Source organism: Pan troglodytes, chromosome X, assembly GCF_028858775.2.
Source record: "Pan troglodytes isolate AG18354 chromosome X, NHGRI_mPanTro3-v2.0_pri, whole genome shotgun sequence".
Lineage (NCBI taxonomy): Eukaryota > Metazoa > Chordata > Mammalia > Primates > Hominidae > Pan > Pan troglodytes.
In genome coordinates, this window is record NC_072421.2 from 48,644,718 (window position 1) to 48,671,352 (window position 26,635).

Below are 26,635 nucleotides of genomic sequence, written 5' to 3' on the forward strand. Positions count from 1 at the left end.
CCCCAGGCCCCTGGTTGGTGAGACCCTTGATGGGCAGTCTCATGCTTCTGTCCAGGGGACTTTCGCACCGATTGCTCCCCTGCATGGAGACTAAGTGGACTCTTCTATTCCCTGGCCATCACAGGGTCTACAGTGTACACATCTTCCTCATTCCTTCATGTTCCCCAGATGACGATTTCATCTGTGTCTCCTCCCACATACTCCCAAATGGACTGTCCCAGAACTTGAACCCGAAAATCATTCAGAGAGCAAAGGCCAAGATGCCTAAACACCTGCTGAAGAATCCTGCTCCAGGACTGAAATGTATAGTCTCTATCAAAATAAAAACTGGGGGTCAGGCATGGTGGCTCACTCCTGTAATTCTAGTAGTTTAGGAGGCCAAGGTGGGAGGATCGCTTTGGCCCAGGACTTTGAGACCAGCCTGGGTAACAGAGCGAGACTTTCTTGACAAAACCTAAAAAAATTAGTGGATCATGATGGTGCATGCCTGTAGTCACAGCTTCTCTGGAGGCTGAGGAGGGAGGATTGCTTGAGCCCAGGAGTTCAAGGCTGCATTGAGCTATGATCGTGCCACTGCATTCCAGCCTGGACAGAGCAAGACTCCCATCTCTAGAGGAAACAAACAAACAAATAAAACCCAACAACTGCAAACATCCTTCTCTAGAACGGGGTCAGGAACTCCTGTCTGCCTTGTTCCCTGATGTCGCTCCAGCACCTAGAACAGCGCTCAGCACGAGGACACACTCAGTGTTTTGTTGAATAAATGACTCCTTTGACACAGCAATTCCACTTCTAAGAATCTTTCCTAAAGAAATATGCACACACGTGCACAGAGCTGTGTGCACAATAATGGCACGAGCAAACAACTGGGGAACGTTTGCAAGGTTTATTTACTGTCAGTGACTGCTACAGGGGAATCGGATGAGGGGAGTACATGCTGACCAGGAAACAGAGTGAGGGAAGCCTGACCAGGACGCATGGCAATGGGAAAAGCAGATGGGAGATGCTTATACTGGTACTTGGTGTGTGTGTGTGTGTGTGTGTGTGTGTGTGGTGTGGTTTGTGTGTGTGTGTAAATGCAGAGGAAAAAATCTGAAATTAAACACTCAGAACTGCCCTCAGTAGTCACATCTGGGGAGAAAGGAGGGTAATGCTGTTCCATGCAGAGGTAACTGACAATACTTCTTTTCTAAGGTAGGTGCATGGATACACAAACCAAAATATGCATTAAGTATGTCTTGCTCATCAGTGAAAATGTTAATATCTAACAGAATGACACACTGCAAGAAAATACAACGGAAATGCTAATATCGTACTCTTGGCACACTAAGAAAAATGACGCTCAACTTTTCACTGTTGTGAACACTTGCTTTCACTTGCTATGCACCTGATGACGAGGGGTCCGCAGCCATGCCCATGTTCGTGAAAGGTCACCACGTTCTGCTTCTCATCATGGGCATGTGTCATATCCCCGAGGCTGAGGCAAGAAGAGAGAAGGAAAGTAAGTGGCAGTGAGTTCCCACCACGTGACAACTCAATCTCAACTCCTCCTGACCTGCAGACCCTGCACACTCTGATTCTGCCCTATCTCAGGACCTGCACACGCCTTCCACGGTTCCTTGAAGTGAACCATCTGCTCATGCCACAGTGACTTCCTCACCTGGGTTATCAATTCCTAGGCTAGAGGAAGGTGTGGCCCGCATATCAGGGCTGACCTGGGGTTTGGGACCCCACAGCATCCTGGGTAGGGAGGATCCCTGGATATATACAGGGCAGGGAGTAGAAAGAGCATGGGAAATCTCATTGTTCAGCCTCAATGCTGTACAGTAGAAAATTATAAGAAGGGAATGATTTGGGGAGCAAGTGACAGATGGGATACCAGTATCATAACAGAACAGCACATCTGCAGGGATGTAGGGGATGAGTGGAAGGTTCTCTTACGGAGTTACTCATCATCTTCCTCAGGGTCGCTGATCTCTTCATAAATCACCAGCTGCTTTCTCTCACGCAGTCTGTGGGTCCAGGCATGTTCCCGCCTTTTGGGTCCTATGATGGAGAATAGTTGGAAAGTGAGGGTTGGGTAGGTTGGAGAGTGTTAGGCTCTGTTTACTCAAAAAAAGGAGATGCCTGCTTCCTCCCAAGTGCCCATGGGCCTTCTTCATCCAGTTTTTCACATTCTCTGGCTTAGAGAGGCTGAGACCTTAGACCCACACCAATATAGGCCAAATGCCAATTAAAGTTTTAGCTTCTGGCTCCTTCCCTTCTCAGGCTTAGATTCCCAACCTCTTCACTTACGGGAACATTCCCCCATACCTCCTTTCATACAGCACGTATTTGTTAAAGCCACACAGGCATACCTTGTTTTGTTGCACTTCATGTTCATACTGCTTCGCAGATGCTGCAATTTTTTTTTTGGAAATTCTCACCAATTTTACACTTTTCCATTATTATTATATCTGTTATAGTGATCTGTGATCAGTGAGCTTTGCTATTATTACTACAATTGTTTTTATTGTTTTTTAGTGTTTTAAAATAATTTTTGTTCTTTATTTTGTGGGTACACAGTAGGTGTATATTCTTATGGGGTACATGAGATGCTTTGATACAGGCATGCAATGCATGATAATCACATCATGGAAAATAGGGTATCCATCCTCAAGCATTTATCCTTGCCTTACAAACAATCCATTTATGCTCTTTTAGTTTTTTTAATGTACAATTAAGTTATTATTGACTATAATCACCCTGTTGTGTGTAATTGTTTTGGGGGTACCAGGAACTGCACCCATAGAATATGACAAACTTAATTGATTAATGTTGTGTGTGTTCTGACTGCTCCACCGATGAGCTGTTCCGCGTCTCTCTTCCTTTTCTTGGGCCTCCCTATTTCCTGAGACACAGCAATACTGAAATGAGGATTATTAACAACCTTACAATGGCCGTTAAGTGTTCAAATGAAAGGAAGAGTCGCATGCCTCTCACTCTAAATCACAAGCTAGAAATGGCTAAGATTAGTGAGGAAGCATGCTGAAAGCCAAGACAGGCTGAAAGCTAGGCCTATTGCACCAAACAGCCAAGCTGTGAATGCAAAGGAAAAGTTCTTGAAGGAAATAATAGTATATAATGCAAAGGAAAAGTTCTTGAAGGAAATAATAATACTAATACTCCAGTGAACACACGAATAAGAAAGCAAAACTGCCTTACTGCTCAAATAGAGAAAGTTTGAGTGGTCAGGATAGAAGATGAAACCAGCCACAACATTCCCTTAAGCCAAAGTCTAATTCAGAGCAAGACCAGAACTCTCTTCAAGTCCATGAAAGCTGAGAGAGGTGAAGAAGCTGCAGGCGAAACCTGTGAAGCTAGCAGAGGTTGGTTCGTGAGGTTTAAGGAGAGAAGCCGTCTCTATAACATAAAAGTGCAAGGTGAAGCAGCAAACCCTGATGGAGAAGCTGCAGCAAGTTATCCAGAAGATCTAGCTAAGATCACTGATGAAGGTGGCTACACTAAACAACAGATTTTCAATGTAGATAAAATAGCCTTCTATTGGAAGGAGATGCCATCTAGGACTTTCATAGCTAGAGAGGATTGATTTCAACTTTGAAAGGAGTTCTACTGTGGGTAAAATGCTATCCAATAGCATCACATACTACAGAGAAATCCTTCATGAAAGGGAGAGCTAATCGATGTGGCAAATTTCATTGTTGTGTTCTTTTAAGAAACTGCCACAGCCACTCCAATCTTCAGCAACCACCACCTTGATCAGCCAGCAGCCATCAACACCGAGGCAAGACCCTCCACCAGCAAAAAGAGTGTGACTCACTGAAGGCTCAGAAGATTGTTAGCATTTTTAACAATGAATTATTTTAAAATTAAGGTATATACATTTTTAGATATAACGCTATTGCACACTTAGTAGACTACACTGTAGTGTAAACATAATGTTTTATGCACTGTCAAACAAAAAACAATGTGTGTGACTCACTCTATTGCAGTGGTCTGGAACCGAACCTGCAGTATCTCTGAAGGACACCTGTATTGGGTAACAGGCATTGAGCTGAGTAAGATATGATCCCAGGTTATCACAGATAGAATTGCTTGAGCACCTTTCATGTCATCAGGCCTTCTAGATTAAATTTAATGTCTCCAAACAATTTATGAACTATGATTCTTTATTTCCATCTTATGGACTAGGAACCTGGAGCTGAGGAAATTTGGAAGACTTTCCCCAAGTCACATGGTTTTTTTGATATGGATGACAACTCCAGTCTGTCTCTGGAAGTCATGTCTAACATCTCATCTGGAGCTGGGCAAGCTCCTCAGCCCAGCCTGGACCCAGGGTTATCTGGGATCCATGCCACACATCCAGTCCGCACACCTGAACATCGCCAGGGAAGCCAGAGGGATTGTTCCGGAATTGCTTCCTCTTACCAGATATCATGTTAATCTTCTCAGAGGTAGTTGGTTTTCCCGGGGGGCACAGCTGTTTCCCATCGTTTTGTGGGCCAGATGCTTCTGGCACTTCCTTCGAAACATTTCCTTCCTCTGCTGGCTTCTTGGGCATGATCTTTATAATGTGAAGGTCATAGATAAATAGTATCAGTGACATTTCTATAGTGCTTTTGAGCTTACAAAGGGTCTTCACATGCATTAGCTTATTCAATGTTCTCAACAACACTGGGAGAGTTACACAGGCCTAAATTAGGAGAAACCTGGGAGGGGAGGTTAGAAGGGAAAGGAATGGCCTAAGTGAATATGGTTTCCAGGGATAGAATGCTTATCTTCCCACTCTTTTAGCACTGACATTCTTGCAAACAGCAAAAATCTCCATGTAATTGAGAGTGTGATATACAGATGATTTGGAGAAGAGTAGCATTCTAAGAATTCACAAGGTCTACAAAGGGAAAAGGTTCTGTAAAATACAAGGGATCCCATATAAGCTTGTAGACAGCTGCTGGGAGAGTAAATGTAAAGACATAGGGAGGCGACAAAACACTGCTGGGAAAGATGGTGTGGGGAGATGAACACAAGGAAGGGAGAGGGAAATAAATGGTTTGCTGAAATTAATCTAGGCAGCAAACAAAGCGGTACCAGATACGACATACTACCCTACCGAGGCACCAACTGAATGTGGAATTCAGTGAGGTGGTACCCATACCAATTCTGGTTGCATTGGGATGTGTACTGACCAACAATCTTAAGCTACTTTCTTTTTCTTTTTTTTTTTTTTTTTTTTTTTTGAGACGGCGTCTTGCTGTGTCGCCAGAATGGGGAGCCGTGGCATGATATCGGCTCAAGGCAACATCTGACTCCCGCGTTTAAGCGATTCTCCTTCCTTAGCCTCCAGAGTAGCTGGGACTACAGGCAGGCACTACCACGCCCCGCTAAGGTTTGTATTTTTAGTAGAGACGAGGTTTCACCATGTTGGGTAGGATGGTCTCGATCTCCTGACCTTGTGATCTGCCCAACTCAGCCTCCCAAAGTGCTGGGATTACAGTTGTGAGCCACCGCGCCCTGATCTTAAGCTACTTTTAATTCAGCTTCCTCCCTTATGAAATAGTGAACCATACATGTAAAATAGGCTACAAGAAAGTCCTCTCTGAGCTTGTAAACACTCTTTAAATGTAGTAATAATAACAATTAATACCTTTCACAATCCTTCTTTGAATTCAGTCTCCACACTGGCAACCCAACTCCCAGATCCCTTTACCCTCCAAACCAGAGTTGAATCTGCACTTGTGGGATCACTCATTCAGGGGCCTCCGAGGGATCCCCTGGGCTGGGACTGGGGCTTCCCGGATGCCCCAGGTGCAGACAAGGCACTCAAGGAGCTCACAGTAGGGAGGGACCAACAATCAAAGCGATTCCTAAGCCATGGGAGTTGCCCCAGTAACACAGCAGAGACCAGATGGTCCTTCCTGTTGCGAGAGTGGGTGTCTCAATGGAAGCACCAGCAGGCCCTATGGGGTGAAGCCCTAGTGAGCAACATCTGAACTTCATAAACAAATGCAAACGTGAATGAGCTTTAAATGGCTTGGAGCTCTGGATTAGTCTACCACTGCCACTGAGGCTCAGGAAAATTCTTTAACATCTCTGTACCCCGATAGCCTCATTTTATTATTATGTTGCTGATAACTATGATCTAAAACATGAACTATAATTCTTTACTTCCATTTCATGGACTAGGAATCTGGAGCTCAGAGAACTCAGAAGATTTGTGCCAAGTCATATGGCTATCATATGGATGAAAACTGAAGTGTGTGACTCATTATTATTCGGAGATAATAGAAACAATGTCTTCTTAAGGATTAAATAAATTAATCCATGTGAACTGCTTGAAATAGTATCTGGCATCACTATGAAAACAAAAGAGGTATTAACAATCACAAATGTTGGTACTATCAAGCCGTCGGTGCTACATCAGGTGTTGTGATAGACATGGGGAGAAGAAGGCAGTGAGGGCATTTTTGATATTCTCCCACTCTTACCAGTGTTCGAATCCGTGGAGGGACAAAGGTTCTCTGGTCCTTTAGATCTGAGAGACACTCACCTTCGGGGAGATTCCCTGGAGCCTGCCGAAAGTCATCTGAGGACGTTCAACTGAAAGAGAATACATCAGAATTTTTCTTTGTTGGTAAAGGTTTCCAAACTCTAGAGAGACTTCTGTCGCATCAGGGTATTCTGCAGCAGAGGGTTATGAGTCCACTCATTGTTGAGGAGTTATTTCAGATTTGCTTCTGAATTATGTTTAGTCATGGTTGGTGCATTTATCTGTGGCATCAATTCAGAATTTTCCATCTCATGGTTTATAACATGGGGACTACACCCCATCACAGTCTCATCTTATTCCATTACATATCTTTTACTTTTTCCCAAATAATTAAATTGATTGATTAGGAATCTGAACTGTATCCACTCAAGATGTGCAACAACTGAAAATCATTGTACACTTCAAATGGGTGAATCTTATGGTATGTGAATTAAGCTGTTAAATGTGTGATGAACCATGGATGATTTGGTCCAGTGGCTCTGAAATATTTTCAGTACAAAGACACTCCTTTAACGTTAAAAACTTGGCAGATACTCAAGCACTGGCTTTTCAGATCTCTTATAGTGATTGCGGGAGATTGTAGAATCTGGCCTGTTTAGTTGGCGAGTAATACGTCTATTGGAGACGGTTTGGACATTCTGACCTTGTCTTATAATTATGTTGTCGGAGTAGAAGAGCAAGTAAATACATATGTCCCCTTTATATTCCTGAAATGCACAAAGCTCTCTACCCAAGAACCTGTCTGTTTTTCATCCTATGTTATCTCTGTTCTCTGACAAGTGGGAAAGCTCTCTGTGTTTTCGATGAGGGATCACTCTTTCAAACTCTCTTCCAAGCTCATCACAGAGAATCAGGGTTCTTTGGGAATGAGAAGACTATTTGGTTTTGATAAAATACAGAGAAACAGCGATCTTTATTACATAATGTGTTCATCACCCTCACTCCTAAGATACCTATCCAATACCTACATGCTGTTAATGAAACAACCTCTGGAAGTTTTTGGCGGATCTACAGTTTTAACACTTTCTTTCTTTTTTTTTTTTTTCACTTGTAACATTTTCTTAACTGTCCTTTGATACATTAACAGTGCTTAGGAAGAACAACATGTCATTTAAAAAAGAAATATTTCAAACACACAGAAAAGTATGGGGAATAATATTGAGTCCAGTCGGATCTCAACATCACCCCACAGCTATGTTAGGTCTGATTTATTTATTCAGAATATTAGAAAAACTACAAACAGGCCGGGCGTGGTAGCTCACACTTGTAATCCCAGCAGTTTGGAAGGCTGAGGCGGGTGGATCACCTGAGGTCAGGAAGTTTGAGACCAGCCTGGCCAACATGGTGAAACCCCGTCTCTACCATAAATTTAAAAATGAGCTGGGTGTGGGGGCACGTGCCTGTAACCCCAGCTACTCGGGAGGCTGAGGCAGGAGAATCACTTGAACCCAGGAGGTGAAAGTTGGAGTGAGCTGAGATTGCCTTATTGCACTCCACCCTGGCCGAGAAGAGTGAAACTCCATCTCAAAAACAAAAACAAACAAAACACACTATCAACAAGTCACAGCTGAAGCTGTCTGTGCAGCACTCAGCAATCCCTGCCCTCCCTCCCTCCTCCACTTACAGCCAGTCACCTTAATTTGATGGCGTTTTATTCACATTCATGTTTGTATACATTTACCATTTACTTATTATCCATAAAAATATATATTCTTCTTTTGCATGTTTTAAAATTTTATATGAATGACCTCTGTAGTTAACTTTCTGCATGCAATTTTTTTTTCACTCTGCCCCGATGTGTATGAGGGAACAAATGCCTGAGGCTCTTTCCCAGGTAGCTGAGCTGAAAAGCAATTGGGCTTGAGGAGACCCTTTCCAGCCCCTTCCCATCTACTCACCCTGATTCCCACGGTTAGGGTCATTATCAAAATCATTCCCCTGGAAGTCTTCGGCCTGTTTATTACGCATGAAAGGTGGGAGGATAGCCTTGAAACCTAGAAAGAAGCAAAATGTTTATTCCTTAAGAGACAAGCTTGGGCCTGGTACGGTGGCTCATGTCTGTAGTACCAACACTTTGGGAGGCTAAGGCTGGAGGATTGCTTGAGGCCAGGAATTCAAGGCTGCAGTAAGCTATGATTGCACTACTGCACTCTAGCCTAGGTGACAGATTCAGACTGACTCAAACAAAAAAAAAAAAAAAAGAAAGAGACAAGCCGAGAGAAGGTAGGGTGGGTGTGTGTGGGGTGGGGGTAGGGTGATTGCCAGGATGTCACAGAGACAGTTGGGCTCATCAGAACAGAAGCCTAAGAGAGAGAAACGTGCAGGATCCAGGTATGAGCTCCAGTGTGGCCAGTCCCTGCCCTCAGCCCTGACAGGATACAGAAGAGCAGAACACCCAGAAGCTGCCTTGCGATTTTTCCCTACACAAAAGGAAAATGTGAGGTACTTTCTGCAGCCTAAGAAATAGCCAAAGCAGGAAAAGGGATGCTCATGTGTCCCCAGACTTGTCTGTACCTAGAACTTTCTGTTACCTAGTTTAGTCATGGCCTCATACTTTCTCTTCATATACACATAGACGATTTTCTCCGAGACTTTCATCTTTTCCCACTCTTCCTTAGAGAAGTATTTGGCAATATCATCGAAGGCCTACAAAAAAAAAAAAAAGGAATTATGGCAGGGACTCAGCTAGGCATGTCTGCGATTCAGCTGGAGTCGCTTCCTGTGTGCTGGATCTGGGAAGTGGGGATAATCCTTCCTGGTTGATGCCACGGCTAACTGACAGAACATGAGGGACCTTCCTAGCTTCACCCCTGCCACACTGTAGGGCTTTAATGCTGCTGGCTGGCTCTCCTCCCACCTTCCAGAATGGACTGAGAGTCACCAAATGTAGTGCAAGGTCACAGACTTGTCTCCAGGGATGCTAGGTGATGACAGAGTGAGGGTGGGAGGCTCCCAAGGGTCCAGATCTCCCCTGAGACCCTGCTCCTTGTCTCCGGTATCTCTGTCCTCCCCACCTCAGAAACCGGGTCACACCACACTGTCCCCTGGGTCACTACTCTGCTCCCTCTAGGTCACCTCACCTTTTGTATCTTCTCTGGTATTTGAGCACCAACCGTGGGTCTCCTTGCAAAGGTGTCATCTCCGTTCATGGCACAGGGAGTAGTCTGACCTGCAAGAGAAACAGAATGAGACTTTCCAGCCGCAGGACCTTTGGTCTTGTGGAGGGAGAAATCAGTGAAGGCCGGCCACTCAGTCACCTGGAATCAGGTGCTGCATTTCTCCATCCGGGGCTTATCTGTCCCTGAGTAAGGATATGGGGAGATATCAGACGAAAACCGGGAACCAGGGGTCTCTGGGAGAAGTATTGATAGGGGATGACAGGTTTCCTATGGGCAAAGCAGCCTTGAGTCTTTGGGAGGGGGTTGGCTAATGTTGTTAGTAGTTTCCCTGGAGCTAGGCTTCCCCTGAAAGATGTATGGACCCTTGTTGGGGAGGCAGGGACATAACTGTGCAATTTTATTCAGTGGGGCATGCTGACACCCCCGCTCAATAAATAAAGGAAGGGAAGTTAGTCCCAGAGATAACGTGGTCTCTTTGGTGATGGATCTGATCAGGCAGAGGGATGGGGGGTTCTGTTCTGCTGAAGAGAAATGAGCATCGCTAATATGAACGTGTTCAGAGGCTATTACTGGGTGATTTGTAAATTATTAGAACGAAGAGAGCTAGAATTTCTGAGACTACAAGAGCCCGCCATCACTTAGAGAGAATGTGGGGCATTTCAAGATGCAGCAATCAGCCAGGCGCAGTGGCTCACGCCTGTAATCCCAGCACTTTGGGAGGCCGAGGTGTGCAGGTCACTTGAGCCCAGGAGGTCGAGACCCAGCTGGGAAACACAGCAAAACCCCCGTCTACAAAATACACAAAAAGTTAGCTGGGGTTGGTGGAGCAGGCCTGTACCATCCCAGCACTTTGGAAGGCCAAGGTGGGTGGATCCCCTTAGCCCAGGAGCTTGAGACCAGGCTCACAAACGTAGCAAAACCATCTCTACTAAAACAAATAAACAAACAAAATTTAGCAGAAGCGGGGTGGTGCTCGCCTGTAGTCCCAAGGCCTAGGCGAGAAGATCACTTGAGCCCAGCAGGAAAGATTTGAGTGATTTTTTTTTTTTCAGACAGGGTCTCGCTCTGTTGCCCAGTCGGGAGTGCACTGGCGTGATCACGGCTCACTGCAACCTCCGCCTCTTAGGTTCAGGCGATCCACCAGCTGTGGCTTCCAAAAGTGCAGGGATTACAAGTGTAAGCCACCACGCCAGGCCCAAATTTCTTAAGTTACTACAGAGTTCCTAGGAAAAATCCCATACCTGAAAAAGTTAGAAACTGACAGGAAAGATTTGAGATGGCGGTTAGAAACTGACAGGAAAGATTTAAGATGGCGGCCTGCCTCATATACACTCCTTATTAAAACTAGATAGCAAATGCACCACGGAGGAGGGGAGGGGTAGGAAGAATGGAAAAAGAAAATCAGTTTATTCTTACTCTGATTTTGGAAGAATCGAAAGAGAAAATCAGACCGTGCGTACTCTGAGTATGGAAGAATCGAAAGAGAGAGAAAGTCAGAGCATGCGTACTCTGAACTTAAAGTAGCGAATCCCAGGGGATGCTTTAGGCGGGAAAATTAGAGTCTCCACCCCCACTTTGAGAAGGTTGTGTCCCTGGAGCCTGGACTGACAGAAGCCACATCTGCTTCGCTTGTTCCGCCTACTGTTCTGACTTCTAATTGGTCAGATGGAGTTCACTAACTGCCCTGATTGGTCCATCATCCTTGGGCAGCGACATTGCAGAATAATGTCTCCTCCTCCAGCCACACCTTGTCGCCACTGCGAAAAAGTGGGTGGTCCTCATGCGCCGTCAGATTTTGATCTCTCTGAAGACCGTTCCTGGATCTTGGGTTAAAAATCTGGATTCTAGTCTGAACTGTGGGAAGAAAAAAATAGTCAATCTGTGATTTTTCTACTTGAAAGACACAATGTTTTCCAAACTAGCACATTTGCGGAGGTTTGCTATACTTAGTCGTGGAGTTCATTCTTCAGTGGCTTCTATATCTGTTGCCACTGAAAAAACAGTCCAAGGCCCTCCAACCTCTGCTTACATTTTTGAAAGGGAATCTAAGTGTGGTGTGCACAATTACCATCCTTTACCTGTAGCCCTGGAGAGAGGAAAATGTATTTACTTATGGGATGTGATTGTGGTATTGGTTACATCTGCCTTGGCCAATCCTCCCGCCTCCGTCTCGGGACTACAGGCGCGAACCACCCCACCCCCACTCATATTTTTTATTTTTTGATTTTTTAATAGAGAAGGTTTTGCTGTGTTGGCCAGGCTGGTCTTGACGTCCTGGGCTCAAGCGATCCTCCCACCTCGGCCTCGGGACTACAGGCATTCACCACCCAGCCTACGCTTTTTTTTTTTTTTTTTTTTTAAGTAGAAACCAGGTTTTGCTATGTTGGCCAGGCTGGTCTCATTGGCCAGGCTGGTCTCATCGTCCTGGGCTCAAGGCATTCTTCCACCATGGCCTCGAGACTACAGGCATGCATTACCCTGCCTACGATTTTTTTTTTTTTTTTTTTTTTTTTAGTAGAAACCATATTTCCCTATGTTGGCCAGGCCGGCATCAAGCTCCTGGGCTCAAGGGATCCTCCTGCCTCAGGACCGCAGCCACGCACCACCCTGCCCAAGCTATTTTTTGTTTTGTTTTGTTTCGTTTTAGTAGAAACCAGGTTTGGATATGTTGCCCAGGCTGGCCTCAATCTCTTAGGCTCAGATGATGCTTCCATCTCGGCCTCAGGACTATAGGCGTGTGCCATTCTGCCCTGCTCATTTTTATTTTCATTTATTTATTTATTTATTTATTTATTTATTTATTTATTTATTTATTTTTTAGGAGAGGCAGGCTATCGCTTTGTTGGCCAGGCTGGTATCAACCTCCTGGGCTCAAGCAATCCTCCCACCTTGGCCTCAAAACTACAGGAGTGAGCCACCCCACCCACGCTATTTTTTTGTTGTTCTTGTTGTTAGTAGAAATGGGGTTTCACTATGTTGGCCAGGCTGGCCTCAACCTCCTAGGCTCAAGCAATCGTCCCGCCTTGGCCTCGGGACTACAGGTTCACACCACCCCGCCCCCACTAATATTTTTAATTTTTCTATTAGAGACAGTTTCGCTATGTTGTCCAGGCTGGTCTCTACCTCCGGGACTCAAGTGATTCTCCCGCCTCGGCCTTTGGGACTACAGGCATGCACTACCCTGCCTTTTGCTATGTTTCCCAGGTTGGTCTTGACCTCCTGGGCTCACTCAATGATTTGAACCTGGGAAGCCGAGGTTGCATTGAGCTGAGATCACACCACTGCACTCCAGCTTGAGCGACAGAGCAAGACTGAAAAAAAAAAAAAAAGAAAGAAAGAGCAAGAGAGAGACCAGCGGAATCTCCGTAAGAACAGGGAGCTTTGTGGTATTTTAACTTACCCTTGTCCCATCTCGTGCTCCCAGCTTGGTTCTGTTCATTGCTGATGAAATACAGATAGGATTGGCCAGAACTGGTAGATGGCTGGCTGTTGATCATGAAAATGTCAGACCTGATATAGTCCTCCTTGGAAAGGCCCTTTCTGGAGGTTGATACTCTGTGTCTGCAGTGCTGTGGGATGATGGCTTAATGCTGAGCATTAAGCCAGGGGAACATGGGTCCACATACGGTGGCAATCCACTAGGCTGCTTAGTGACCATCGCAGCCCTTGAGGTTTTAGAAGAAGAAAATCTTGCTGAAAATGCAGAAAAAAAATGGGTATTATCGTGAGAAGTGAACCCATGAAGCTACCTTCTGATGTTGTAACTGCCATAAAAGGAACAGAATTATTATTATTATTATTATTATTATTATTATTTGAGTCAGAGGTTCACTCTGGTTGCCCAGGATGGAGTGCAATGGTGCAATCTTGGCTCACTGCAACCTCTGCCTCCCGGGTTCAAGCGATTCTCCTACCTCAGCCTCCTGAGTACCTGGGATTACAGGCATGCACCACTATGCCCAGCTAATTTTTGTATTTTTAGTAGAGACGGGGTTTCGCCATGTTGGCCAGGCTGGTCTCGAACTCCTGACTTCAGGCAATCCACCCGCCTCAGCCTCCCAAAGTGTTGGGATTACAGGCGTGAGCCACTGTGCCCGGGAGGAAAATAATTATTAAATGCTATTGTTATTAAAGAAACCATAGACTGTAATACTTGGGAGGTGTGTCTATGACTTCGAGATTATGGACTTCTGGCCAAGCCCACCCATGGTGACATCATCAGGTTTCGCCTCTGCTGGTGATCAAGGAGGATGAGATTCGAGAGTCCAGTGAAATCATTAACAAGACCATCTTGTCGTTCTGAGGGTAGCAGCTGTTTTCAGTGGTTCCTGGGAGCCGGCTGGAGACAGGTGGTCCTGTAAAAGCTCTGCTCTAAATGTAGGCACATTCCACTCCCATGTGTCTTCAAAATCTTTTTGTGTATATATGTTTTTTCAGTTGATACATAATAGGACAATGTTTATGAACCTGACATTTGCTTTGTAGTGTTAAGAGAATGTAATGGCATCTATATTCAGTGAAAGTGTTTTGATGTGCACGTGTACTTTATAAGGTGAAATGCATCTGTATATACAGACAGCCTTTAAATCACATCCTTCAGTATACTTTATATATGCTTTTATAATCTCCTTGCTGGTATAAATGTTTTGTATTTGAAAAAGATATCTCTAGCATATTACATAAAAGGCTTCACCTTATAAAGTCAAATCATTGTTTTCATTGAATTTTAGGAACGATCAATGGTTAAGCATATAAAAAATACTAGTTTTTTTGTTTTGTTTTTGTTTTTGTTTTCGTTTTGAGACGGAGTCTCACTCTGTCGCCCAGGCTGGAGTGCAGTGGCTTGATCTCCGCTCACTACAAGCTCCGCCTCCTGGGTTCACGCCATTCTCCTGCCTCAGCCTTCCGAGTGGCTGGGACTACAGGTGCCCACCAAAACGCCTGGCTAATTTTTTGTATTCTTAGTAGAGACGGGGTTTCATCGTGTTAGCCAGGATGGTCTCGATCTCCTGACCTCGTGATCTGCCCGCCTCATCCTCCCAAAGTGTTGGGATTACAGGCGTGAGCCACTGTGCCCGGCCTTTAAAATACTAATATTAAGTAAACTTTATATTGACCAACACCAGGATATAGTCTATGGATGTCATTATTTTGAATTAAGAATTAGTGTTTAACATTCCTAAATTGTTTTGAGTGCTTGATTATAATTTGTAAAAAAAAGTTTACTTTTAATATTTCTTTACATTTTAAACAAAGCTTATATTTCAGAAAAAAAAAACAGACAGAACATGGCCAGGTGCAGTGGTTCACGCTTGTAATCCCAGCATTTTGGGAGGCCGAGGTGGGCAGATCACTTGAGGTCAGGAGTTTGAGACCAGCCTGGCCAACATGGAGAAACCCCGTCTCTACTAAAAGTACAAAAATTAACCAGGCATGGTGGCACCCGCCTGTAGTCCCAGCTACATGGGAGGCTGAGACAGGAGAATAGCTCGAACCCAGGAGGCAGAGGTTGCAGTGAGCTCGAGAGCGTGCCACTGCACTACAGCCTAGGAGACAGAGTGAGAATCCCTCTTGAAAAAAAAAAATGTACAGTACATTTTCATCACCGCAATGCTATCCCTTGTTCTACTCATTTTTAGTAATACTGTCCTCCCATCCACCATCCCTAATCCCTGGCAACCACAAATCTGTTTTTCGTTTCCACAATTTTGTCTTTTCTACAATGCTGTACAAGTGAAATCTTATAGTATATCATGTTTTATGGGCTTATTTCACTCAGCATAATTCCATGGAGATTTCTCCAAGATATTGATATTTGTGTATCAATAGTTCATTGTTGTTGTTGTTGAGACAGAGTCTCACTCTGTCACCCAGGCTAGAGTGCAGTGTCTCGGCTCACTGCAACCTCTGCCTCCTGGGTTCAAGCAATTTTCCAGCCTCAGCCTCCCGAGTAGCTCTGACTACAGGTGCGCGCCACCACACCCGGGTAATTTTTGTATTAGTAGTAAAGATAGGGTTTCAACATACTGGCAAGTCTGGTCTTGAACTCCTGACATCATCATCCGCCTGCCTCGACCTCCCAAAGTGCTGTGATAACAAGGTGAGCCACTGTGCCCTGACAATAGTTCATTTTTATTGCTGAGTAGTATTCCAGGGGATGGATGTAGCACAGTTTGACCATTCACTTATTTTAGGACATATTGATTATTTCCACCTATTGGCTATTACAAGTAAAGCTGCTATGAACAATTATGTACAAGTTTCTGGATGGGCATACATTTTAATTTCTCTGAAGTGTAATTGTTGAATTGTATGGTCATTGCATGTTTAGTTTTATAAGAAACTACCAAACTGCTTTCCAGAGTGGCTGTAAGATTTTACCTTCCCAGCAGCACTTAATGAGGTGTCCAGTTTCTCTGCATCCTTGTCACCATTTGGTGTTGTCACTATGTCTTTTATTTTAGCTGTTGTAATAAGTGTGTAGTGATACCTCATCATGGTGTTATTCTGCATCTAGTGAAGCAAATGAGTGTTGAACATCTTTTCATGTGCTTATTTGCTTATTTCCTCTTCAGTGAAATGTATGTTCATATCTTTTCATGATTTTCTAATTGGATTATTTGTTTGTATTTTTTACCATTGAGGTTTTTATTATTTTTTTTCTTGAGACAGTCTTGCTCTGTTACCCAGGCTGGAGTGCAGTGGCACGATCTTGGCTCACTCCAACCTCCGCCTCCCAGGTTCAAGTGATTCTCGTGCCTCAGCCTCCCGAGTAGCTGGGATTACAGGCACGCATCATCATGCTTGTCTAATTTTTGTATTTTTAGTAGAGATGGGTTTTTTGCCATGTTGCCCAGGCTAGTGTTGAACTCCTGGCCTCAAGGGATCTGCCCTCCGTCCACCTCGACCTTTCAAAGTGCTGGGATTACAAATGTGAGCCACCACGCTCAGCCTACTGTTGAGTTTTGAGAGTACTATACATATCCATTACATATTCTGGATGTGAGTCCTTTCTTGGATATGTGGTTTGCAAACATTTTCTTTCAGATCATACCATATTTTTTCATCCTTTTAACAAGATTTCTTGCAGAGCAAAAGTTTTAAATTGGATGAAATCTAATTTATTTTTTTCCTTATGCATTATGCTTTTTGAACCATTCACTATGCCCTAGATCTCAGACGCTTCTCCTATATTTTCTTGTAAAACTTTTTTTTAAGTTTTTTTGTTTGTTTGTTTGTTTTTTGAGATGCATTCTTGCTCTGTTGCCCAGGATGGAGTGCACGATCTCGGCTCACTGCAAGCTCCACCTCCCGGGTTCACACCATTCTCCTGCCTCAGCCTCCCGAGTAGCTGGGACTACAGGCGCCTGCCACCACGCCTGGCTAACTTGTTTGTATTTTTAGTAGAGACAGGGTTTCACTGTGTTAGCCAGGGTGGTCTCGATCTCCTGACCTCGTGATCTGCCCACCTCGGCCTCCCAAAGTGCTGGGATTACAGACGTGAGCCACCGTGCCCGGCCTTTTATAGTTTTATATTTTAGATTTAAATCTATGATCCACTTGACTTACTTTTTTGTATAAAGGTGTGAAGATTAGGCCTTTTTGGTTTTTTTTTTCTTTTTGGCCTATGGCTCTGCAACTGCCCCAGCATCATTTGTTAAGCAGATGATCTTTCCCTATTTTTGTCTCTTGGTAAAAAATCAGTGTGGGGCTATTTCTAGGATTTCTATTTTGTTACAGTGATCTATGTGTCTATTTTTCTCCCAATAATATATAGTCTTGATTCCTGTAGCTATATAAGAAGTATTGAAATATGGTAGAGCAATTCCTCCCATCTTATTCTTCTTTTTCAAAAATTGTCTTAGCTATATAAATATTTTTTGAGATGGAGTCTCACTTTTGTCGTCCAAGCTGGAGGGCAGTGGGGTGACCTCGGCTCACTGCAACCTCTGTCTACCGTGTTCAAGCGGTTCTCCTGTCTCAGCTTCCCGAGTAGCTGGGATTTCAGGTGCATGCCACCACAACGGCTAATTTTTGTATTTTTAGTAGAGACAGGGTTTTGCCATGTTGGCCAGGCTGGTCTCAAACTCCTGACCTCAAGCGATCTGCCCGTCTCAACCTCCCAAAGTGCTGGGAATACAGGTGTGAGCCACCGGGCCCAGTGTTGTCTTAGCTATTGACAATTTGTTACAGCAGCAATCAAAAATGAATACACTTAGAAATAGATTAATTAGTGAAACAAAATAATAAGTCAAGAAACAGACTAATTTATATACAAACTTAAGCATGCATTTCCAAACAGTGGGCAAAAGATGGGTTGTGTAATAAAGGATTGTTGACAAGTGTCTATCCATTTGGAAAAATAAACATTAAATCCTTACTTTCAACCACATAAAATAATAAATTATAAAAATTCAGAGACTTAAATGTGAAAACGTGAAGTCATAAAGAACTAGATGAAATTTTAGGAAAATATTACAGTGTAAGACATCTTGAGTTGGCATAGGCATTTCCTGACATTACACCAAGGCTATAAATAATGAATCTGACATATTTAAAGACGTAAAAATTAAAGTATCATCTAAGTCAAAAGACACCATAAAAAACTATTTAAAAAGGCAAATTTTAGGCCAGGCACAGTGGCTCATGCCTGTAATCCCAGTACTTTGGGAGGCCAAGGCGGGCAGATCACGAGGTCAGCAGATCAAGACCATCCTGGCTATCATGGTGAAACCCCGTCTCTACTAAAAATACAAAAAATTAGCCGGGTGTGGTGGTGGGTGCCTGTAGTCCCAGCTGCTCGGGAGGCTGAGGCAGGAGAATGGTATGAACCCGGCAGGAGAATGGCGTGAACCTGGGAGGTGGAGCTTGCAGTGAGCCAAGATCGCACCACTGCACTCCATCCTCAGCAACAGAGTGAGACTCCATCTCAAAAAAAAAAAAGGCAAATTTTGGGGAAAATGAAGCATCCCCAATAAATTAACAGTAACCATCTCTAATATATAACAAAGCGTTTCCATATCAATAAGAGAAACTGGAACAACCCAATGAAAAAATGTGTTCAGGCATGGCACTACTTTATCGTATAGCAGAAAAGGATTACAAAACAGAAATTACGAAAGGAAAATAATAAAGGAAATGGAGAAGAGATCCAAGAACTTTCAACGTTCATCCAATAGAAGATCCAGAGGTAGAGAATAGAAAGACTGGGACGGGTGCGGTGGCTCACGCCTGTTATTCCAACACTTTGGGAGGCCAAGGCAGGCAGATTACCTGAGGTCAGGAGTTCGAGACCAGCCTGTACAACATGGTGAAACCCCGTCTCTACTAAAAATACGAAAATTAGCCCAGTGTGGTGGGGGGCACCTGAAATCCCAGCTACTTGGGAGGCTGAGGCAGGAGAATCACTTGAACCCGGGAAACAGATGTTGCAGTGAGCTGAGGTCCTGCCACTGCACTCCAACCTCGGTGTCAGAGCAAAACTCCATCTCAAAAATGAAAAAAAAAAATAGAAAGACTGGAGAGAAGGCAGTACTTGAAGAAATAATGTTCTAGAATTTTCCCAGCTGAACAAAGACATGAATCTTCAACCTGAAAAGAGCCACCTAGTTCTGAGCCTGATTAACACACATGTGCACACACACCTGTGCACGCACGAGCACACACACACACACACACCCTCGGGGTAAAATTTCTAGGATAAAGATAAAATCCTGAAAGGTCCCAGAGAGAAAAAGAGAAGAGAGAATGCAATGGAGAGGTTTTTCAAGGAGCTGATTTAAAATAACTTTGGGCCAGGCGCAGTGGCTCATGCCTGTAGTCCCAGCACTTTGGGCTCCAAGACCGGATGCTCGCTTGAGCTCAGGAGTTTGAGATCAGCCTGGCCAACAAGGCGAAACCCACTTCTACAAAAAATACAAGTAACCAGGTGTGGTGCCACATGCCTGTAGTCCCAGCTACTTGGGAGGCTGAGGCAGGAGAATTGCTTGAGTCCGGGAGGTGGAGATTGCAGTGAGCCGAGATTGTGCCATTGCAATCCAGCCTGGGTGACAGAACCAGGCACTGTCTCAAAAAAACAAAACAAGAACAAACAATAAAAAAGTTGAATCTAGATATCTATATACAGCCAGAATAATCCAGAATGAGGGGGAAAATATTTCAGAAAATTCATGACGCATATACCCTTCAGAAATAATTATTGGTATACAGTCCTGTGAGAAGGGAAAACTAAATTTAGGAGGAAGGAGGTGATTTCAGTAAGCAATGGTGAGGAGAAAAATAGTAAAATTTATTGAAAAGTGTAAACTTTAGATTGAAAAATTTAAAAATTACAGTCTTGAACTAAAATTCCCAGTATTATAAACTTGGAAGATGGGAGCAGGGAAAAGAAAGAAAAGATAAGCTGTTTTGGTGTTCAAGGAATGGATACAGATGCTAATGAATGATAGAATTTGGTGGTGCATGCCTGTAACCCGAGCTACTCAGGAGGCTGGGGCAGAAGAATCACTTAAACCTGGGAGGTGGAGGTTGCATTGAGGTGAGATCACACCATTGCACTCCAGCCTGGGAAACAAGAGTGAAACTCTGAAAAAATAAGTAAATAAAAGGCCAGGCACAGTGGCTCACGCCTGTAATCCCAGCACTTTGGGAGGCCGAGACAGGTGGATCCCTTGAGTTCAGGAGTTCGAGACCTGTCTGGCCAACAAGGTGAAACTCCGTCTCTACCAAAAATACAAAAATTAGCCTGGCATAGTGTCACATGCCTGAGGTTCCAGCTACTCAAGAGGCTGAGGCAGGAGAATTGCTTGGACTCGGGAGGCAGAGGTTCAGTGAGCCAAGATCGTGCCACTGCACTCCAATCTGGGCGACAGAAGAAGACTCTGTCTCAAATAAATAAATAAATAAGTAAATAGAAAACCTATTGGATAGATTGGATATGAAAACATTAACTGCTCAAATAAATAATTCAGCGGAATAGATTGGATGTTAAAACCGATATAGTTGAAAAAGCAATTACTGAGCTGAGGAAATGCGTCTAAAGAATTCATGAAAGTAATCGGTAATGGATAAAGAAGAAGTAAATGAAAGAAAAGTTAATTAATAGGGAGGATAGAAGAATAAATGTCAAAACACATCTAACAGTAGCCTTATAAGAAGAGAATATAGTCATTAAAAAGGAGAGTGTACTTAAATAAGTAATCAATGAGAATTCCTCAGATTTAAAAAAATGACTTAAGATTTAAAGGTATTATAGTACACACACACACACACACAGGAAAAGTGAAATGTAAAATTGTGAAAGACAAAGAAAAAATATTTTAAAAACGAACAGAGAGAAATAGCAGGTTACTTACAGAGGAAAAATAATTAAACTGACATCGGATCTCTCAAATACTACACTGGGGGCAAGGATACAATGGTGTAATAATTCCAAGGTGTTGAAAAAAATGATTTTTTTTTTGACAGAGTCTCGCTTTCTCACCCAGGCTGGAGTGCAGTGGCATGATCTCAGCTCACTGCAACCTCTGCCTCCTGGGATCAAGCAAATCTCCTGCCTCAGCCTCCTGAGTAGCTGGGGCTACAGGCGCACACCACCATACCCGGCTAATTTTTGTACTTTTAGTAGAGATGGGGTCTTGCCATGTTGGCCAGGCTGGTCTGGAACCCTTGACCTCAGGTTATCTGCCTGCCTCGGCCTCCCAAAGTGCTGGGATTACAGGCACAAACCACTGCACCCGATGAAAGAAAGGAATTTTTATACCGGTGGAGTAAAGACAATGTCAGCCATATGACTTCAGGAGATTGAAGACACAGGGAAATGTTGAAGCAAACAAGTATTTATTGGGCTTATTAAAGACTGTAAGGAAGGGCCAGCTGCAGTGGCTCATGCCTGTAATCCCAGAACTTTGGGAGCCTGAAGCAAGAGGATTCATTGAGCCCAGGAGTTCAAGACCAGCCTGGGCAACATGGCAAAACCCCGTCGCTACAAAAAATTCAAAAATTAGACGGGCATATCAAGTTCCTGGGTCTGTAGAGAATTTAAAAAAAAAAAAAATATATATATATATATATATATATATATATACATGGCTGGATTTGGTGGTGCGTACCTGTAATCCCAGCTATTTGGGAGGCTGGGGCAGGAATATTGCTTGGGCCCTGGAATTTGAGGCTGCAGTGAGCTAGGATTGGGTCACTGCCCTCCAGCCTGAGTTACAGAGTGAGACTTTGTCTCTGAAAATAAAATAAAAAAAAGATCGTAAGGACGATTTTACTCAGAGGGGGGACTACTGTGATAGGCACAGGGACCACCGTAATGGGGTCTTGCGGTGGGAGAGTGATATTGGGATCGACTTCAACTCCACAAGGACAAGTGGGGATTTGTAGTCAGGGAGTAGGAGCCGGGGGTCAGAAGATGGGAAATTACTTGGAGGAAGCCTCAGGTGCAGGGGGATTCTGGCTAAACCGACTTGACAGGTTTTTTGCTGAAACAGGCTAAATGGGCAGAGTCCCTGGATGAAGGACAGAGCCTGAGGTTGAGACCTAGTCAGAAACAGGACTCAGAGGAGCCCGATTCAAGTTTGGTCAAAGGAGAGTGTCTCTGTCTGAAAGCATAAGCAAGAAAGTCAACAGCAGTAAAATGAATGGATCACAAAGGAGAATTTTTGTGCATTGCTAAGCAGGACTCTGCTTTAACCATTGTGAAAGAAGTGAGTCATTCTTTTTTTTTTTTTTTTTTTTTTTAGATGAAGTCTCGCTGTGTCACCCAGGCTGGAGTGCAGTGCGTGATCTCGGCTCACTGACACCTCAGCTTCCTGGGTTGAAGCGATTCTCCTGCTTCAGCCTCCCGAGTAGCTGGGACTACAGTCATGTGCCTCACACCGGACTAATTTTGTATTTTTACTAGAGACAGGGTTTTACCATGTCGACCAGGCTGGTCTCGAACTCCTGACCTCAAGCCATCTGCCCGCCTTGGCCTCCCAAAGTGCTGAGATTTCAGGCGTGTGCCACTGAAACCCACCTGAATTGAGTCATTTTCCACATACACAACTAGGTCAGAGTTGAGTGGCTAGGGGAGAAACCAATCAGGGCACATTGCACCTGCTCCAAGAATTGAATTTTCCGCAAAGCTGGTGGCTGAAATGGCCTGCTGCCACCCTAAGAGCACTTTTACCTAGTAACTGCTGAAACAACCTGCAATGACTCTAAGGCTTGTTTTACCTATTGTCCACACTCACCAATCAGAGCTTCCAGCTCCTGAAAGCTTCTCTGGTGCCAAGGGACTTGCTTTAAAAAATATAGGTAACATTTCTGTTTCTAATAAAACTCTCAACTTTCTCGTTGTTCTTTGGACATACCAAAGACCAGCCAGTTTGTGTGTATGCTTCAGATTACAATTCTATGATTCTCAAATAAAATGTTTAGAGATTCACGGGCGTGGTGGATCACGCCTGTAATCCCAGCCGTTTGGGAGGCTGAGGCCGGCGGATCACTTCAGCCCAGGGGTTCGTGACCTGCCTGGGCAACATGGTGAAATCCTGTCTCTACAAAAATTACAAAAAATTAGCTGGATGTGGTGGTGCATGCCTGTAATCCCAGTTATTCCAGAGGCTGAGTCGGGGAGGCAGAGGTTGCAGTGAGCCGAGATTGTGCCACTGCACTCCGGGGTGGGCGACAGAGTGAGACCCTGTCTTAAAAAACAAAAACAAAAACCATAATATAACATCCTTAATATTGCGATTTAAAAAAGAGATTCATCTCCATAGGTTTTGACTTTGATATTTGTGGTGTCAGAAATCGGGTCCGAAGCTGACTCACCTTGGAGATATCAATGACCTCTGGAACTATGGCGTGAGGTCTGCACACTTGGTCCCCTTGAGCTTTTGCTTTTCTGGTTGCCTCTTTCCCCCCGGTGAGACTTTCTTGGATCAAACTGCCATTTGTTGGGGAGTTGAGTTCAGTTTTATTTGGGAATTTGTTAGGAAGGGTCTTTCTCTGTCTCCTGGTTATGAAACCTCCTCTTTTCTTTTCCTTTCTTTTCTTGTCTTGTCTTTTTTATCTTGTCTTTCTCTTTTCTTTTCTTTTTTTTTTTTTTTTTTTTTGAGACAGTGTTTTGCTCTGTCGCACAGGCTGCAGTGCAGTGGTGTGATCTGGGCTCACTGCAGCCTTCACCTCCCAGGCTCAAGTGATTCTCGTGCATCGTCCTCCCGAGTAACTGGGATTACAGGTGTGCGCCACTACGCCTGGATAATTTTTGTGTTTTTTAGTAGACATGTGGTTTCACCCTGTTAGCCAGGCTGGTCTTGAAGTCCTGAGCTCAAGTGATCTGCCCGCCTCGGCCTCCCAAAGTGCTGGGATTACAGGCGTGAGCCACTACACCCAGCCAGAGACGGCCTGTTTAAGAGGGATTTTCTCCCTCCTGGTTATGAGGCCGGGTTACAGAGATTTTTCTGTTAGAGAAGGCTTCTCATGCTTCCTGGTAAGTTTGTACTTTATTTTCTGAATCGTTTGCATGCTTAGAGTTTAATTTGGCTTTTGTGTATTAGGCATTAAACCGAATCACCTAGATTAATTTATTTACACACAGGCTCTCAAAGTTCAAAGGCGTGCCAACATAGTTCCCTCTTTCTGGGACGCCAGCTGGTAATATGTGCCAACATTATGGGGATCATTCACGCAGTCTGTTTTCCTCAAACTGAACTAAAATAAAACAGTCCAAATGGGACTCCTATCTCAGTTGGTATCTTGAGGCTCCAGAACACATTCAAGACTCAAAGGCTGCCTCACTGCAAGATATTGTCTAAAGCTAGCTGAGATTTTCTTCTCCAACACCTTCCCCTCTCCTTCGTTTACCTCTTCCTCTTTATCCTTCTTTAAGCAAAACTCTTTTTCCAAAACTCCTCAGCTACTCTGGCATACTGACTATTAAAATAAAGACAGTTGAAAGACATCAGATACAAATAAAATAAAATCACTGACCTTTGTAGTGTTTCTTAAAAGCAAAAGATGAAATTCCCATGTAAAAGATCTCCTTCCTATACTAAAAGGGAAGACAACACTCTTATCTTCAAGGATGAGGAATTGAGACCAAGAGAACATTATACAAAGCTTATTGGAATACCTCTTATCTTTTGGGCCTCCTCACATAATTCAGTCACATTTTTACAGTTAACAATTCTTTGTCTAATTCAACATGTTGGTAACTGACTCAAACTGCTTTACCCAAAATTTGGGTCACCACCTTCATAAGATTACCTATTGAGGAGAAAAATCTTAAATAAAGTTTAGCCTTCTTCCATTTTGTCAGAAATATAATTTAGATCCAACGTCTTTTATAAATCGGTGAGTTTGTATGGTTTACTGTCCCATAATCAAAATTCTAAAATGAAAGTTATCTTTGTTTATGTACGTATCTGTGTTTGGGCGTATTCCTGCGTATGTACATGTGTTATGTTAAATGTGTCTACATGGTAAAATCCGGAATCGTTGGCAAACAATTATTTAAAGAATCCTATTCAGATTGGCTTAAATAGGTACTCATATAAATACACAGTAATTAACTAAAACGCATTTAGTTCATGCAACTTAATTAAGTAGTTGAAAAATAAGCTGGTTTTAAAATTGTTGGTAAAATAAAATGAGAAATGTTTTCAAAATTGTGACCACACATTTTTGGCTGAGTTTACTGGTTCTATATTTGTCTCTGTTGGATGTGTTAAGGTTATGAAACATAAACCTAACCTAAAAACAGAATGGTCTTTTATGTGAAATTCTTTGATAAGTAAGACTAATTTAATATTGTGAGTGTAATAAAACAGCTGTATTTTCTGAGTTATTGGCAAAATACTCATATATTTAAGGTTTTTGCTCGGGTGGATACCTGACATTTACAGGCTATAATAATGTTTTAATAGGAAAATAACTCCAAATGACTAGCTTTATTTATTTATTTATTTATTTTAAACATTTTTTTTAGAGCAGAGTCTCCCTCTGTTGCCCAGGCTGGAGTGCAGTGGTGCTATCTCGGCTCGCTGCAACCTCTGCCTCCCAGGGTCAAGAGATTGTCCTGTCTCAGCCTCCCAAGTAGCTGGGACTCTAGGCGTGCGCCCCCATGCCTGGATAATTTTTGTATTTTTTTTTTTTTTTCTTTTTTTTGAGACGGAGTCTCGCTCTTTCACCCAGGCCAGACTGCAGTGGCCCTATCTCGGCTCACTGCAAACTCCGCCTCCTGGGTTCACACCATTCTCCTGCCTCGGCCTCCCGAGTAGCTGGGACTACAGGCGCCCGCCACCACGCCCGCCTAATTTTTTGTATTTTTAGTAGAGTTGGGGTTTCACCTTGTTGGCCAGGCTGGTCTTCAACTCCTGACCTCAAGTGATCTGCCCTTCTTGGCCTCCCTAAGTGCTGGGATTACAGGCGTGAGCCACCGACCCCGGCCGACTGGCTTTGTTTAATATGTCAGTTTTCATAGGTAATCTAGGTATAACTGTTAAAATGAATAAATGAGGTAACTGTGAGATACATGTTTATAAGTGAACTTTTCATGTAATTTGAAATGTTTTTTCTCTTGCTCTTACCATATGGAGATGAAATATTAAAGTTGTGTTATGTTAGATTAAGTAATAGGTACTCACTAAATGCTGGGATCATTTCCAACTAAGAAAACAATGGATCCACCTGCCTAGGCCTCCCAAAATGCTGGGATTAGAGGCGTGAGCCACCATGCCCAGTGAGGAAAAGAAGTATTAAACGCTATTGTTATTAAAGAAACCAAAGATCGTGATGCCTGGAAGGTGATTTTAAGACTCGAGATAATGGACTTCTGGCCAAGCCAACCCATGGTGACATCATCAGGTTTGCGCCTCCACTGGTGATCAAGGAGGATGAGATTCGAGAGTCCAGTGAAATCATTAACAAGACCATCTTGTCTTTCTGAGGGTAGCAGCTGTTTTCAGTGGTCCCTGGGAGC

General features: G+C 43.6%; 1 protein-coding gene and 1 pseudogene across 1 annotated transcript; one reads left to right on the forward strand and one right to left on the reverse strand.

Annotated features, from left to right (window-relative positions):
- Positions 1–872: 872 nt before the first annotated feature.
- SSX3 (SSX family member 3) lies at positions 873–11,203 on the reverse strand. Its single transcript, XM_016947503.2, has 8 exons — positions 11,083–11,203; positions 9,628–9,716; positions 9,079–9,193; positions 8,446–8,541; positions 6,548–6,597; positions 4,429–4,564; positions 1,942–2,046; positions 873–1,477 (listed from the first exon to the last, which is right to left on the reverse strand). The coding sequence occupies exons 2-7, from the start codon at positions 9,694–9,696 to the stop codon at positions 1,946–1,948; spliced, it is 567 nt and encodes a 188-aa protein (XP_016802992.1). The 5' UTR covers positions 9,697–9,716; positions 11,083–11,203; the 3' UTR covers positions 873–1,477; positions 1,942–1,945.
- LOC100608510 (ornithine aminotransferase, mitochondrial-like) lies at positions 11,054–26,635 on the forward strand (annotated as a pseudogene).

Bases quoted from the DNA above. Each gene is read 5' to 3' on its own strand.
- SSX3 (XM_016947503.2), bottom strand. From the start codon at position 9,696: ATGAACGGAGATGACACCTTTGCAAGGAGACCCACGGTTGGTGCTCAA. The intron at 9,194-9,627 runs GTGAGGTGACCT...TTTTTTTTGTAG, and splicing joins TACCAGAGAAGATACAAAAG to GCCTTCGATGATATTGCCAA. The intron at 6,598-8,445 runs GTGAGTAGATGG...ATTCTCTTTCAG, and splicing joins CCCTAACCGTGGGAATCAGG to TTGAACGTCCTCAGATGACT.